The sequence below is a fragment of the Furipterus horrens genome, unplaced genomic scaffold (assembly GCF_987537825.1).
Source record: "Furipterus horrens unplaced genomic scaffold, mFurHor1.1.pri manual_scaffold_17, whole genome shotgun sequence".
In the NCBI taxonomy this organism is placed as follows: domain Eukaryota; kingdom Metazoa; phylum Chordata; class Mammalia; order Chiroptera; family Furipteridae; genus Furipterus; species Furipterus horrens.
The window spans coordinates 11,482,144-11,497,758 of record NW_028327187.1 but is presented as its reverse complement, the minus strand read 5'-3'; the positions used below and the strand labels follow the sequence as shown (position 1 = coordinate 11,497,758).

Sequence of the window (15,615 nt, the reverse complement as noted above, 5' to 3'; positions counted from 1 at the left end):
TTTTTTGCTAAACAGGATTCAATCATACCTTAGCCTTCTTTTTTATGTGCTTTAGCAGGGGTTGGACTGAGTGGGGACCTGGCTGAGATAATGCTCCAAAGGAGTACTTCTTCAGAGGTGGGCGATGGAACTGCCGGAGTTTGATCGGCCCCATGTGGGTGGGAAAGAAGGGCTGCCGTAATTCCACAGCAGGAATTGAGTGCTAAGACAGAAAATACAAGGATTCAAATTAAATACAATACTAACTCCAGCCTAGGCAAGTTTTACCCATCTCCTCCACCAGAACAAAGCAGTGGTTTCCACCCACCACAGAAAGAAATGCTCTTACCTGAATAATATTTCCTCCAAAGGTGCCTCTAAGACCCTGTTGCTTGGGGTAGTAATATTCATCATTGGAGAGATTCCATGGATCTTTTACTTCTGGCTGAGACATGTTCTAATGACAGATCATCATAGAAACCTTAGTCAGACTCCCCTTCTCCATTACATTTCTTTATTTGTCTAAATACTAAGACCCTTTTCCCTTCACAGACCTGCTGTGGTTCCTCCTTGATTACTCCCGTTTTCCCTAAGAGAATTCGACTCTTCTTCAGAGAAGATTCCTTTTTACTCTCCTTAGAAGGGGAGTTAGAGGTTGCCTCTTCCTTCTCATCAGGAATCTCTGAGGAGGCAACAAAATAAGAATCCCCTGTCCTAGTGATACCTTTGCAGTTCCGAACCAGAGCTCTCATACCACCCCAGACCAATTCTACTCCACGATTCACCCTACCCTAACAAACTATACTCCTGGCATCTCAAAGGTACTACTTTCCAACACTCCTACATTGTGTTTTCCCTAAACAGTACACAAATACTAGAAACTGGCCACAACTTTGCTCTCTCAAATTGCTACCTAGAATCTTCTGGTCTTGACCTTCCCAACCCTTCTGATTTCTTCCTGCTCCTTGATATTAGCTGCAAGATGTCAATTACGGAGGAGAATCACCGGCCCATGCCAATATCATACCCAAAATGAGGTTCTCATCATTGGGATCAAGTGTCAAAACAGGGGGCTCCAACAGCCGGGGCATGGCCTGAGCATCCCAGATGATATTGTCTTCCCAGCGTCCATATACCAATTCCTCATTGTCAATGGGGAAAATGGAATACCAAGGCTTATCATCATCCAGGGTGGCTATAAAACCTAGTTAAAACAGAAGGAAGAAACACTAACAGACAAAACATTTATTCTCCTTTCAATCCTGATTCTAGCTAACAAAGGAAAAAGGAGCAAATGTTAGCAGAGTTAATCACCTGACTGAAAAGTTACTTACTGAAAAGGAACCTAACAGACACAGTGTATTTCTCATTTTAATACAATGCTACAGACAAAAAAATGTTCACTGTAGCCCTGGCTAATGTGGCTCAGTGGATTGAGTGCCGGCCTTAGGGTTCAATTCCCAGTCAGGGCACATGCCTGGATTGCAGGCCAGGTCCCCAGTTGAGGGGATGTGAGAGGCAACAGGCATGTGTGAGAGGAAACCAACCTCACACCGATGTTTCTCTCCTTCTCTCTTCTTTTTATCTCTCTAAAAATATATAAAATATAAAAGAAAAGCATTGCCTTTTAAAAATGTTTACTGCAGGTCTTTTTTTTTTTTTTTTTGTAATAGTCAAAATATGAATGACCAAATGTTTAATAAGGGACTGGTTAAATTATGGTAATAAATGATATGGTAAAATATGCTAATGACAGTAATAACTATATTATATCAGAAATATAATTACTGGTAAATTATGAACACATCCACATAAGGATACTATACAACCAATAAAGCATTTAAATAAAATGGGAAGAGGAAAAAACTATTTCTTAGGTTTAAAAATAAGACGTTTTTCTTTTTTTTACAAATTATAAAAGTAGTCCAGGTTAACTGAGAAAAATTTGGAAAATAGAGACAAGTATAAAGAAGAAAACTGAAGTCTATGATATTACAAACCAGAAATAAGCATTTTAAACCCTACGGTATATTTTCTTCTAGTCAGCTTTCTATGTTTATACAGTGTTTTTTCACTTACATGAACAGGATATTAAATATGCTACTTCAAAACTTTTTTCCCATTTAAAATGAACTTCCCATGTCATTAAACATTTTTTATGAAGAACTTTTAATGATATGGAATATTTATGTTAAGAGAAAAGCACAGTATACAAACTACCTGTACAGATGAGCTCATCTACATACATACACAGAACATAGAAAATTGAAAACAAAATACACCAAAAAGTTAAAAAGTAATAATAATCTCTGGATAGGATTACTAGTGATATTTGATACTGTATTGCATTTTCAAAGTTTTCTACACAGCATACCTTTCTTGCATATTTAAAAGAAAACGCAAATTCTAGAATGATAAAGACAAAGTAGATTTGGAAACCAAAAGACTATGAAGATAAAGCACTGTTATAGTTCAGACAGATCTTTAACCTCAGAGTGGTTCTCACATTTCTCTAATGAGAAATCAGAGTCCAATCCTGACTTGTTAACAGTGTAATAAAAAATGATTACAGACTAGAATCGGGGCTCAGATCCAAAACGCTTTACTGTCTCTCAGCATCAGAGAAGATGACAGCTGAGCACACTTAGAATCACTGAGATGAAGGGCCATGCTGGACACAGCTGACAGAGAGGCGTACCTTGCTGAACATTGTAAGCCATGGCATTCCTGGTCATGCTGGAAGGAAGCCAGCCCGCCAGGCTTGCACGTTGAGGTTTTGTCCCTTTGTGTTTGACATCCTCCCCGTCCCAGATGATATCATCCTCCCAATGCAGTTGTGTCACCATCAGAAAGTTCTCATCAGCCAGAAGGTCTGTGCCACTGTTTTCCTCAGGTTTCCTCAAGTCCTGTAGAAGTAGGGAAGGAACAACAAATCCCTGAATGGCCACTGGTCAAAGTTCCCACTCCAAACCTCACATCAGATGCATCAAATGTAGTCCATGACTTGAGACAAAAACCTGATAATGGAGGAATATCCATCTCTTCCTACCCCTAATCTAGCGTAGCACTCATTTCACAAATAGAATCCTTACCAGGGCAATATACCATACCAAGCAAAGGCTTAAGACACCTAAATCTCTCACCAAAAAAACCCTACCCAGTATCTTCCCAATTGAAAACTGAAGTAAAACTGATAGGGCCCTGGGCACACTGATTCTTTCCTTACATACCAGTGTTGCTTACCTCCAACATTCTACCTTTTACCACAGGTTCGGATTCCATCTTTTTCAGTTTGAAGCCATAGTCAAACCCACTGCCATCTTCAGGGACACCCAGCATATCATACCACAGTCGGGCAGGCCCATAACGCCACTCAGCCACTCGTGGTTTGGTGTCTGTCACTTTATCTATATCTCCAGTTGACTGGGAAAACTTGGACTCCACAGGAGCCATCATAGTGATCTGCCACAAAACAAGGAAGTAAAAGGGGAGGATGATTTTCTGAACCCAGGCATCCTAAGGCTATAGGGAACTAATAGGCAGGATAACCTAGAGGAGCTAGAAGGATAATCCTTGAACTACACTGAAGTCAGATACAAACAATGAAGGTGTATCATGGCACATTGCCTATCATTTAAACTTTCTTTTTTTTATCCATTGAGCCATTTTATTTGCACATATGTATTACATCCCTAGAAAAAGAATCCCAGGATTTTCCCTCCTGTATGTTTTCGTCTTTCTTCTTCTTCGTGATCCATGATGCCCACTGAGGTTGTCAGTACAATGAAACCAAGCTGACGGGATGGAAGCAGGTTGTTCTGCCGTTTTTCTAGATCTTTGAGTTGCACATCAAATCTGGGGCTGATTACTCCACACTTGTTCAACCTGCCAGTGAGGTTCACAACAATTTTCTCAGTGCTGTGATCATCAATAATTTCAAATTCACCAATGTAGCCATGCTTCATCATCACAGTTAGAAACCGGACAATGACTTTGGAGTACCGCCTGATAAGAACCTGGCGCTTGCCTCCCTTTTCAGCATTGCTGATACTCTTGAGAGCATTGGCCAGGACATTCATGCGCACCATTATGACAGTGTAGAGGCATCAGCTATTCCCTGTAGAAAGTCACAGAGGTTTGCTAAATATGTAAATATGTAGGGGCTTCAGATGTTCTTTGTAAGATGTAGCAGGGAGTTGCTAAAAAGACTTGGAGAGAGGAATGTAGGGAGGAGTAGCAATTGGTGATTTACAAGCTAAAAGCACCACAGCCTCTATCACCTTCCATTTGCTTGTGTCTTGTTTGTAACTGTTGTGAAAAGTTATATTTTACAGAATATCCAGCCCTTTGAAGATAAATTGCTTCGCAGAGATTTCCTCCCTGGCTGAAGAGTTATGCTGCCGGAGATAACTTTATGGCCTTGCGAACTTTTAGCCCTGCGGAACCTCTGGCCTTGAGAACTTTATTTCTGTTTGACACTCCTGCAGCCCTGTCCTGCCATCCCCCTCCCCAATGAGCTGCATCTCACTAAAGAAAGAAAGCCAAATCCTATATAAACCCTTGCCCGAAACCCCAGTCCCCCGTCAGTGCACTATTGAGATAGGGTCTCCGCCCGACCGCCGGCTTAATAAAACTTCGCTTGCTTTAATGCGCTGCTCCAGAGTGTTCAATCTCGCTTATGTAGCCGTAACAACAGCACTGAAAGACGGCGGAAAGAACTAAACTTTCTTATTCACCAGTGCGTATATTACCATCTGCTTGCCCCCAATACTTTTCTTAATTGCACAATAGAGAAGGGAGAGCCATTGGGATTGAACTCATGATTACTTATTGATAATCATCATAGGACTCTGTCTAAGGTATTATTTCCAATTTAGATAATAAGCTAGAGAGAACTCATCTGTCCCCTCTAATAGGTCTTAATCCCAGGTCTCTACTTCACCTACCTCATCATCAGAGAGACATTGCTCTGGAGGTGGCGGTGGAGCATAGTCGTAGTTCCACAGAGACTTCTGGTTGACTTCTAATTCTATTGAATAGTCCATCTCCTGGATCTGCTCTTCCTGTATCAGCTCGCGATGCTTCTTTTTCCTCTTTCTCCGAGCACTCCGCCAAACAGATGGGACATTCTTTCCTGGTCCAAAAAGACGTAGAAAGCGTAACACCTAGAACACAGAACATGTTACTATGTCAAAGACTCAATGTCAGAAAAACAGCAGCATCTGGGTCTGGAAATTCCTTTGAAGGATCTAGCAACCAGCAGGGAGGGATCAAAGAGTGCTGATTTCAGATTTATAAACATCTATCCAAAACGTAAAAAAGTGTCTCAATAATTTGGACTAGTTCTTTTAAAATAACAAACAATTTATAACGAGAACTACATAAATCACATGTGCTACAATGTAGTTTTTTTATTATTTTTCTATTATAGTTGTCTCACAGTTTCCCCCATACCTCCCCCCAACCCCTTCTCCCACAATCAATCCCCACCCCGTTGTCCATGTCCATGAGTCATTTACACTAGTTCCTTGAAACACAACTTTTTTAAAAGACATGATACAATGTAACTGAATTAAAAAAATTTTAGATCTTAATTCAGCATTTTAACAAAACTCAGTATTTAGAAGAGGTCAGTGGTTTTCAATAGAGGTATTCTCCACAGAACGTTACCTTCCCAGGCCGAAATTCTGGGAAAAGTTCTGTGACACTTGGCAACAGCTTGGTGGCATCATGCTGCATAATCCCAGCCAATGGTAGGGTCAGCTTTCCATCCTCAGCTTCTGCCCGTGTTGCTTCCTGAGGTCCCATCTCAGATTCTGAGTCAGAGGAACTACTGAAGTCCACTTTCTCTGAGGCCAAAGAGGAAGGGGCAATGATGGAGGGCAAGATGATGCCTTCTCCATCTTCAGACACTGCAACAAGGAAGAAAAACCCCCTTGGCATGTAACTGTGAGCATATTTCCTCAAATTCAGCCAACACCCACTCCAGGCAATATGCATGGCTCAATGGCAGGGGATATAGTTCCAAGCACCCAGATTGCTAGCAACCCAGAAAATTCATTCCAACTCAGTAGTTCCCATCATCCCCAACTCACCTTGTACTTCGTACCCTAGGGTTGTGATGAGAGAAAACAAACACTATTACTTCATTTACTACTTTCTGTAAGTATGTCAGGTTAAAGGAGTATGACAAACAGCAAAATTATATAACACTTTTATAGCAATCAGGCCTTATCATGTCTGGTTTTAGGACCCAGAGGCTGGAGAATTTTTAAGCCCACAAAATAATGCAATTACTTAGCACAAAGTAAGATCTATGACATGAAGTTAACTGATGCTATTTATTCAACCTGCACGCTAAAAAGAAAATGACTTAAAGCTCTAATAGGAAGAATTTAGGTTAACACAAGCCTCAAAATACAGGAAGATCAAACCAATGCTCTTCCCAATTTACTGTTGCAGACACAGAAATAGGTAAGATGATTCCTGAAGATGCTGCCTTTGAAATCTCAGAATCTGGTAGTTGGCTCTATATGACTTACACACATTCTAGGGTGCCTTACCTATATTTAACCACTTCCTTTCAAGACAATCATCTAAACAGGTAGCTTCCAAATATCAGTATGCAGATGAGTTGCTTCAGAAATTACTTGGGAAATGCCTTGAAATTCCTGGGATCTACCCCAGATCTTCTGAATCACACTTTTCAGGGGTGAGAGTCAGAAATCTGTATCTTTTTAAAGACTTGAGGTAAGTCTGATGGACAGCCAGATTTGAGAACCAGTGACCCAAACGATTTCTTGAGTGCATGCTAAAAGACTGCTGTCAAATGTCTTAAAAGTAAAACTTCCCTTTAATACAAATATTTGAAAATTGTATGAATCACTTCTGGAAGTTGCAGCCTTTCGCAACAACTTAATTTTAATAGCCTCTTATGTGTATCCCAAAAGCCTGAACTTAGGACTGGAACTTACTCCTTATACAAAAGTAGACAGTCCCCGCTTACCACCAGTAATAGCATCCTGGTCCTTATCCTTCTTTAACGGTCCTGGGGGTGGGGGTGGAGGAGGCATCAACTTGCAGTCAATGTCTTCACAATCAGCATCATAGTCATCATCATTATAATCTACTAAAACCAAGAAGATGATCTCCTCAAAATCCAGAATGTCAGAAAACAGCCTTGAACTCCGTTGTCATTCAAGAATTTAAAGTACACATGAAGCACTATGCAAATCCCTCACGGACACACAGAAGATGCAGCTTCTGCCTTCAGAAAGAGATGATGTCATTATATTGCCAAATGCTGCAACACTATGTATACCTTATACAGGAATTGAGGGAGCTCACTAGAACTGCTTCTAACCTCTGCTCCGGCACCTGATCAAGTCCTATGTTATTTTTCATTTTCACCCTGCTCAATCTCATAGTTGAATTTAACATTCTTTCTCTGTCACTTTCCTTTAAGACAGGAAAGTGACAGAGAAAGTCTCACCTCTCAAGTCTTTGACACATCTTTTCTGTTTACCCTCTGCAACTTTTTTTTTCCCAATGGCAACACTCAATACTTGTTCCTGAACACTCTGCTTTTATTCCTCTACACACTCTCCATTACCTTTTCTCAAGAATCACCTTTTCCAGATTTAACCCAAATCTATGTCTTGCTGATTTACCCCCTCTACAAATGCAACGCATGTTCTGCTATCTAAACAACCTCCCCACTCAGATATTCAACAACTGCATCTCATATCATACTGAAATATCCTTTACCTTTTAAAATCCCTTTTGTTACTATCAATACCACCTGCAACCTCATTTTCCCAGCTTCTAACTTTAGTCTCTTGTCTCTTTCATCAGTCTCTTACCTCCAACACACCTTTTCCAATCAATCATCAATAGTCAATATAGCAACTTCCATTTCCTGAGCTCCCATTATGTGCCAGGTATTTGTAGATATTTTATCTATATTCCTCCACATAATGCAACAACGTGGAATTATTCTGAGACATAGAAACTAACGACTTACTCAGGATCATACGGTTTAAGTAACAGAGTTCAAACAAGGACTGTACTCCTCCCAACGTACTTCTTCACTCACCAAGTCCTACTGATCCTTTATCAGCAATTTTCCAGTTTGATGCTGCCTATCATTTTCCACTACTGTCACTCTATTCTAGACCTTGATAATTTTATTTTACATCAAGCCTGCAAGAACAGTTCCTAAGTAACTCTGCCCCTCTACCCTTTTTCTAATAAAAACCCCAAAGGTTCAACTATCTCTTTTCATTTTCATTTAGGGAAGCGACTAACATTAACAGAGATCTATCATGACACTGTATTATGTAGGTGCTTTCACACCACACGATAATGAACTTAAATTCTCACAAAAACCCTATTAATGAGGTAGGTAGTATTACCTTTATTGCAGACAAGAAAGCTGAGGGATTATTACAAATGAGAAGTACAAACCTCAGAGAAATGAGCAAGTTTCCCAAGGTCAAATTGAATAAGAAGCTGGGATTTGAATCTATGACATGCTGACTCCAAAGTTCATTTTCTTTTTTTTAATTGTATTTTTCCATTACTATTTATCCCTGTTATACCCTCTTCTACCTCCACTTCACCCCCCACCAAAGTCCATTTTGTTTTCATTATACCACCCTGCCTCTTATTTAACAATCTATGTTGGTTCACAATCCTTTATGGCATCAAATCCTAATTAATATGTACAAAAAGGTGCTATCAAATTTCTCTATCCTTGGTTCTTGCCATTTGGCAGTATGTGTTCCACTCCTTTTCAAGAAAGTCTGCTGGTTAATCCCCCCACCCCACCCCACCCCCCACACACACACACACTACTTGCTGATTTCTTTTTTTTTTTTATTGTTTTATGAATTTTAATCATAGCAAATGTGTTTTAACAATAGTCATAAAATCAACATTACTACATATACAAAAGATAAGACAGACCAGTTTGGCATACAAAAATACCACATATTAAAATTGGGTTTATTGGAAAAACTCAGGACTTGCTAAGACACCATCTACAATGCTTTTACAACATTCAGATTTATAAACAGCAGCTTGATATCCCCCTCATGAAGTCACTATTTGGCAACATTTAGACAGTACTTTCTACACAGCCTAGCAGCTCATTTATCTGTAGGGCAATTCAACCCTTTAAAAGAAAAGCTCCTAAAATAAATAATCCACATAATTGTAAATGAAACCTGTCATGGACTTGAGTGAATGGCCTCTGAGCAGTATTGATCTAAGCCATCTGACTGGAGTATCAGTTATGTAAGGGGCCAGGCAACCCACCAGTGCAGCCATGAGGGCAGGAACCCTGTGTAGCAGCTGCGTGACTTATGTTGGCGTTCAAAACCACCCAGAGATGAAAGCAGCCTCCCTACCTGTAATTTTCAAGTGAGGCACACAGGAGCAAATGGTGAAGAAAAAAACAGAATAAATGACAACAACCAGGACGGAAACCTAAGTATTCTCGACTGTGTCTTTCCAAAAGTATTTAACCTAGTCAAGTCAGAACACATCAGGCATTGCATTCCATGGCTATGCGGGTGTGAGCAGTCTGTCTATGACTCAGCAACCAACTCTAGAGCAGGCTCTAAAATTGCCCAGTGTGCCGATTAGGCCTCCTTGGACTCTCTCACCCGCTGAGCACATTCCCTATATGTCTTCCACATAAACACCATGAGCTGAATCTGACAGGCCGCACCAAAATGACAAATTGTGCTTGGCCATTACTCCCAACTGTCGTGCTTCAGCTGGTTTCTGCCATGACTGACCTCCAGCTCCCACCCAATCTGCTTTGGAGCTATAATCCCATTACGGATTTCCTTCCTTCTTGTGCCAGTCTTTTCTCACTCTCTGAGCCAATCTATCCATCTTTTGCAATAGACCCAAGGCCACATCTCCACCTCTTCCTCACAGGATCTACTGAATAGTTAGGTTGTACCTCAGCCAGGAAACCTCTTATAGGAATTGTCTGAAGTAAGTGTATGTAAGATACCAGCTCATCCATCCTCCCACTGTTTCAACAGAGATGACATAAACAGCAATACGGTCCCCTTTAAGGGGTGATTTCTATTTTCAAACATTTAGACAAACCATGTTTCCAAACCAAAATGCCCTGCCGCTTCTTCTCCATCAAACTGTGTCTTTCAAAAGTTTACTTAAAATTCACCTTCATGAAGCCTTTTCTAACGACCTCCACCCACTTCAAATTATCCTAAAGAAACAGGAGGAAGCTAAGGACATAGATGAAGGCATCCTCAGAAGACAAAGGAACTTAGAAAAGAACAGAGTGCTGAGACTCTATCTGATGCAGCATCATCCTTTCCAGGTCAGTTCATAAAATCCAACTAGGAAACCCCCACCCACAGACTTGGCCATTCACTCAAGTTTTTACCATCCCCAGCCAAGACAATAAACCCAAACCTGAAAAAATTGCAATATGCTCTGAAAATCAGAACTGCTCCCACTTTTCCCTTAGCCTAAGTCAAGGTTACTCCAAAGTAACAATTATGCTATTTGGGTTAGCTATTTTGGCAACTTCTCAAAAACTAAGTATAACATTCTATAAAGAAACATCAGCTTAGAGCTGGCTGTCTTCTTATAAGTAATTTTGCTTTGCATTCATTTCTCCCACCTTCCCCAAATAACAACAATATTCCTGAAGGTAAGGCCTGTGTCTTCTATTTTTCTGGGCTACTTTTTGAGTATGTGATGCAGTTAATTCTCTTTATACAACCAGCACTCAAATCCATAACTGCCCTGAAGAAATTAAGTTCAAGAACTTACCAAGGTTTTATCTAAATTTTTCAGCAGCCTGAATACTAATTCAAAGAGGTGGACAATAAATAATAATAAACAATGAGCAACTTCATATAAAAGTTTCAAGCAGAGAGGTAGTGTGAAGCTCTGGAAAGAATAAACTATGACCAGTAACTCTATATTGTTGAACAGAGAACTGAGCTCCTCAGAGTCAGAAAATGGATTTTATTATCTTTGTACCATACTACCCATCACAGTTTACAGCACACAACAGGTGTTCAATCAATGTCTAATAAACTGAGTTGCTAAATTATTAGTCAAGGTCTGCCACTAGCTAACTGCAGAACTTTTGATAAAGTTCTACGTTTTATTAAAGTTCTTGAAATGTCAAGTTTTCCTAATCTATGATGAGGTTAAGAATAAATAATAACTAAGACCCCTTCCCCAACTCTGACATTCTACAATGTAACACCTTACATATGTTGTGAGTAAGCATGAGATACATTTTATCAGCACACAAGTGGCGAGTGACCAACAGAAGCTGAGCTAATAAATACATGTGCTCATTTATATGACGTTATAAACTTTATCCTTCTGGAACTACCAATTCCTTGAAAACAAAGACTGCGTTTAAATAGCATCTAAAACGGTGCCCTGAACGCTGCAGCTACTGAAATACCAGATGATGAGAAGGAAAGCATTAGCATCCTTCCTTGCCATTCATCAAGAATTTGGGTTTAACCAAATAATAAAAACCTGAGTATGGTGACATGCTCTGCCCTGGAACACAAAAGAAGACAGCTGCTCTTAGAACTGAGCTCAAAGCAGGGAGAGCAGCACAGAGAGCAGGAACAATGGCAGGAAGCAGGCACAGAAACAAACTGGACCGCACAGCAAGAAAATGCACCGGAATGCTCTGTTGAGGACACCAAAGAATCACCTGAGTGGCAGAGGGACTGAAAGCTCCCCGCTGTGTGCTGGTGTCTTCGACTTTCATCTTCTGCTACCTCGTTGATGTCTGAGTAATCCACAGCATCCTCGGTACTCCTGATCCAACCTATAAATTAAAAGGGGGAGGGGCAGTTAGAGCTGAACACAGAGCAACTAACTGTCACTCATTCCCTTGGGAGGCTCCCCACCATCCGCTTCGTTCTCCATGACCCACTTCACCTTCATCATTCACCAGAGGACTATCACAGTCAGTCAAGTCTTCATTTGCAGTGAGCTCGGTGATCAGGCTGCCAAGACCCAAAGCCCCCAAGCCTGCCAAGTGCTTCTTACACTCCTGAAGAAGGGACAGCACCGGTCAAAGACAACAACTAAACGCAAGCTTCCCACACCGCAATGCTGACTTCCCTGATCCACAAAGATATACACACGAAAACTGACCATGCCTCAATGCTAAAAACGAGCCTCCAACACTTTCAAAGACTCTAAATCTTCCACTGAACTCCACGTTGATCAGACCTTTCTTAACATACGTGCGATCTCATCGCCATACTCTAAAAGTAACGTAAGAAAACTTGCTCCCAAGAACCACCAGGAAGACTAAAGGAATGGGGGCGGAAGTTGTCGGCATAAAGGTTGAGGTAATCCAGGTCACGTTGCATCCGAGAAGTCAAGGCGAGAACTTGATTCCGCTATCTTACGTTATGTGTATGCGTGCGTGCGTATGCGTGTGTGCGTATGCGTGTGCGTGCGTGCGTATGCGTGCGTGCGTATGCGTGTGCGTGCGTGTGCGTGCGTATGCGTGTGTGCATGCGTATGCGTGTGCGCACGTGCGCGCGTATGCGTGTGCGTGCGTGCATGTGCGTGTGCGTGCGTGCGTGCGTGCATGTGTATGCGCGTGCGCACGTACTCACGCTGCACGCAAGGAAGAATACTGCACAGTATCTTCTTCAGGAGAAAAGGAAGGTAAGTGTGAGATGGGGCGTTCCCGCCGAGCACAGGGGAATCGATCTGATGAACACCAGGGACCACCTGGGAAGCCCCGTTAATAAGTGCATCGGGACCACAGCCGCAGGTGTGAACAGTCACTGTTCTAAGAGCTGTGGTCTGGACCACGTGCTTTGTTGCAGATCGCGTTCAATCCTCCCGATCTACAGCCGCCTCAGTGCAGCGATGTCAGAAATGCAGTTTCAAGAATGCTCAAGAAGGTGCTCAGAGCGACGGTTTGCAAGTAATCTCGTTAAAGGTAAGCTGCTCTTTTCTCCTACTGCCAGATCAGAGGGGTTACTTCCAAGCCACTCACAAGCGGCCCTGACCTTCTGGGAGCTTGCCTACCATTGCCTCTGCTCCCCACCCCCGCCCGGAACTGTACGTTACTGCGCGATCTCTACTACGATGGAATCTTGTCTCTTGCTAACAGCGTCCTCTTTCCCCGGTTCTCCACTGTCTTGCACTTCCTCTCCCGCAGTCGCACCACTCCCAGCGCTGTCCCCCAGCCCACCCCCTCACATCATCCAAGACGCTTTCCCCTTCCAGCTGCCCAGCTCCATTGATGTTGCCGAAAAGGAAACCAGTTAAAGAAAAAGGGCCGCGTCCAGAATCTTCATCACTGTCTGTGTCTGACATTATGGCGGGTGCAATATGCGAAAGGGCTACGGGGAACCAGGTATTTGTGCTTACAGCTATCCGGCGGATATACGTATCCATGAATGTCATCCAGAAGGGAGGGACACAAATAATTGACATTCCCCAGCACCTACCGGAAACAAAACGGGGGGTGGGGGAAATGCCCGGAAGAACCGGTCTTCCTACCAAAAACTAAAATTGGGGTTACTACTTTACTAACGGCTTTTGATTCGACCAGATGCCGTCAGGAGGCTGGATATCTGGACAGCGATTGGCCAACAAACACGTTGGGTCCCGCCCCTTTACCCTTACCTACGTACGAGCGTCCGCATGGCACCAGTCGGATGGAGCGGCCTAGGTCACGTGACGGACGTCGGGTTAAACCGTAGGTACCTACGCCACAGGAGACGGACAGAAGGATAACCATCAGAGCCGGTGTTTCTCGTCTGTGCCGGCGCTTCACCCGTCAGTCGCGCAAAGAAACCGACCGTAAACTGCACTGTGTCAGAGCTACCTTGCTATATTGGCTATTTTTAATCGACACTTCACACCAATGGGTTATTTCTTCCGTTTTATTTAGGAAAATGTTAAAACGAGTAAAATGAGCAGCCGACCCCTCACCCTAGATTCACACTTGTTAACGTCTTGCCACCTTTTTTACGGAACCGTTTGAAAATGGGTTACAAACATCATCCTTCTTCAAGTCTTGAAGACATTTTTGTGCACAAGCACTTCACTATCACTTTAAGAATTAACATTAAGCCAGTCTCATTTCATTTATATTCAAATATCCCCTATTGTCCTGTAATCGGAGCATTTTTGCATTTCAATCCACGATCCACTCAATCAAGGTTTACTCATTGCATTTGGTTATCTCCCTTCAGTCGCTTATTCAGCGTTCTACTTTTGTGTTGCATGCCGCCGTATGTTTGGAAAATCCAGGCAAGTTGTATTGAAACTGTTCCAGGCCCTGGTTGCTGTGGCTCAGGGGATTGAGAACCAGCCTCCGAACTGAAAGATCACCGGTTCGATTCCCAGTCAGGGCACATGCCTGGGTTGCAGGCCAGGTCCCCAGTTGGCCGCCGGAGAGGCAACCACACAGTGATGTTTCTCTCCCTTTCCCTTCTCTCTAAAAATCAGTAAATAACATCTTAAAAAAAAAGAAAACCCCTTTTCTTACATCTTTTCTTGCATTTTTTATGTTTTACAATCTAGCACCATCATTATCCTTTTTGATGCTCAAACTGTGCCAGATTTGTCCAATGAGGACCTCTTCAGTCTGGCTCCTTCCTGTGCTTTTGACATGACCCATAAATCTTTGAGCACTTGTTTTCTGGCACAAGATGTTCCAGGCTTACTGTGTATATTCTGTCCAGGACCTGATATTGAGGCAGGATAGTAAGAAGCTAGGAAAATTCCTTGCAAGTGGAATAAGTAAACTGAGACAGATAGCTGAACAATATGGCTGAGACATTTACAGCCAGGTGTGTTTCAGCTCCAGGCCCAGAAAAGCAGCAAAACCAGGTGGGTGATGCCAAGATCAACTGCAATGACTAATGACCTCCTGCCCTGTCATTGACCAATCAGTGGAGAACTGATTACTATTCTGCTGAAACCCTTCCCTGAGACCACCCCCTAGATTCCCTGTAACTAAACATTTACATTAATTTCTGGTTTATCCTTCCTGTGTTTATTATTTTTTATTGAGGTGCAATTGACATATTTCAGGCGTACAACATGATTCAATATTTGTACTTCGTGTTGTTTTGCAAAACTAAGCAAGTGTATATATATATACATATATACATACTTAATTACACGTATATATATATTTAAAAGTTTTATTTTTAAACAGAGGGGAAAGGAGGGAGAAAGGGAGAGACACATCTATGCACAAGAGAAACATTGACGGGTTGTCTCTCATGCACCCCCCAACCTCCCCAAGCGCAGACCTGGCCTGCAACCCAGCCATGTGCCTTGACCGGGAATCAAACTGGCAACTTTCTGGTTTACAGAACGATGCCAATCCACTGAGCCACACCAGTCAGGGCAAGTGTATATTTTTATTTCCCTTTTTTCATTGCACAAAAGGTAGCACACTATATATACTCTTTTCACCTTTTTTCCACTCAATAGCATAGACTGAAAAATCATCCTGTACCACCTCATAGCGCTCTTCCTAATTTTTTTGAAAAGATTTTATTTTGTTTATTTTTAGAGAGGAAGGGAGGGAGAGAAACAGTGTATGGTTGCCTCTTGCATGCTGCCAAC

The 15,615-nt window shown here is 42.1% G+C and overlaps 1 protein-coding gene and 1 pseudogene across 5 annotated transcripts in view; both read right to left on the bottom strand.

Annotated features, from left to right (window-relative positions):
- The window catches only part of TAF1 (TATA-box binding protein associated factor 1), a 74,077-nt gene extending 60,692 nt beyond the window's left edge, over nucleotides 1-13,385 (bottom strand). For 2 of the 5 annotated variants that reach the window (XM_090264885.1, XM_090264886.1), the window contains exons 1-12: nucleotides 13,228-13,385; nucleotides 11,941-12,055; nucleotides 11,711-11,827; nucleotides 6,986-7,108; nucleotides 5,650-5,891; nucleotides 4,926-5,144; nucleotides 3,223-3,441; nucleotides 2,678-2,885; nucleotides 1,007-1,183; nucleotides 534-661; nucleotides 329-436; nucleotides 29-202 (exon numbers count right to left, since the gene is read on the bottom strand). In XM_090264885.1, the coding sequence (XP_090121011.1) occupies nucleotides 29-202; nucleotides 329-436; nucleotides 534-661; nucleotides 1,007-1,183; nucleotides 2,678-2,885; nucleotides 3,223-3,441; nucleotides 4,926-5,144; nucleotides 5,650-5,891; nucleotides 6,986-7,108; nucleotides 11,711-11,827; nucleotides 11,941-12,055; nucleotides 13,228-13,344 (1,947 nt within the window). In that variant the 5' untranslated portion in view covers nucleotides 13,345-13,385. The remainder of the gene's footprint in view (nucleotides 1-28; nucleotides 203-328; nucleotides 437-533; nucleotides 662-1,006; nucleotides 1,184-2,677; nucleotides 2,886-3,222; nucleotides 3,442-4,925; nucleotides 5,145-5,649; nucleotides 5,892-6,985; nucleotides 7,109-11,710; nucleotides 11,828-11,940; nucleotides 12,056-13,227) is intronic. The other 3 variants (XM_090264889.1, XM_090264887.1, XM_090264888.1) reach the window with 2 other exon arrangements.
- LOC149990511 (small ribosomal subunit protein uS8 pseudogene) lies at nucleotides 3,660-4,067 on the bottom strand (annotated as a pseudogene).
- Nucleotides 13,386-15,615: the final 2,230 nt, after the last annotated feature.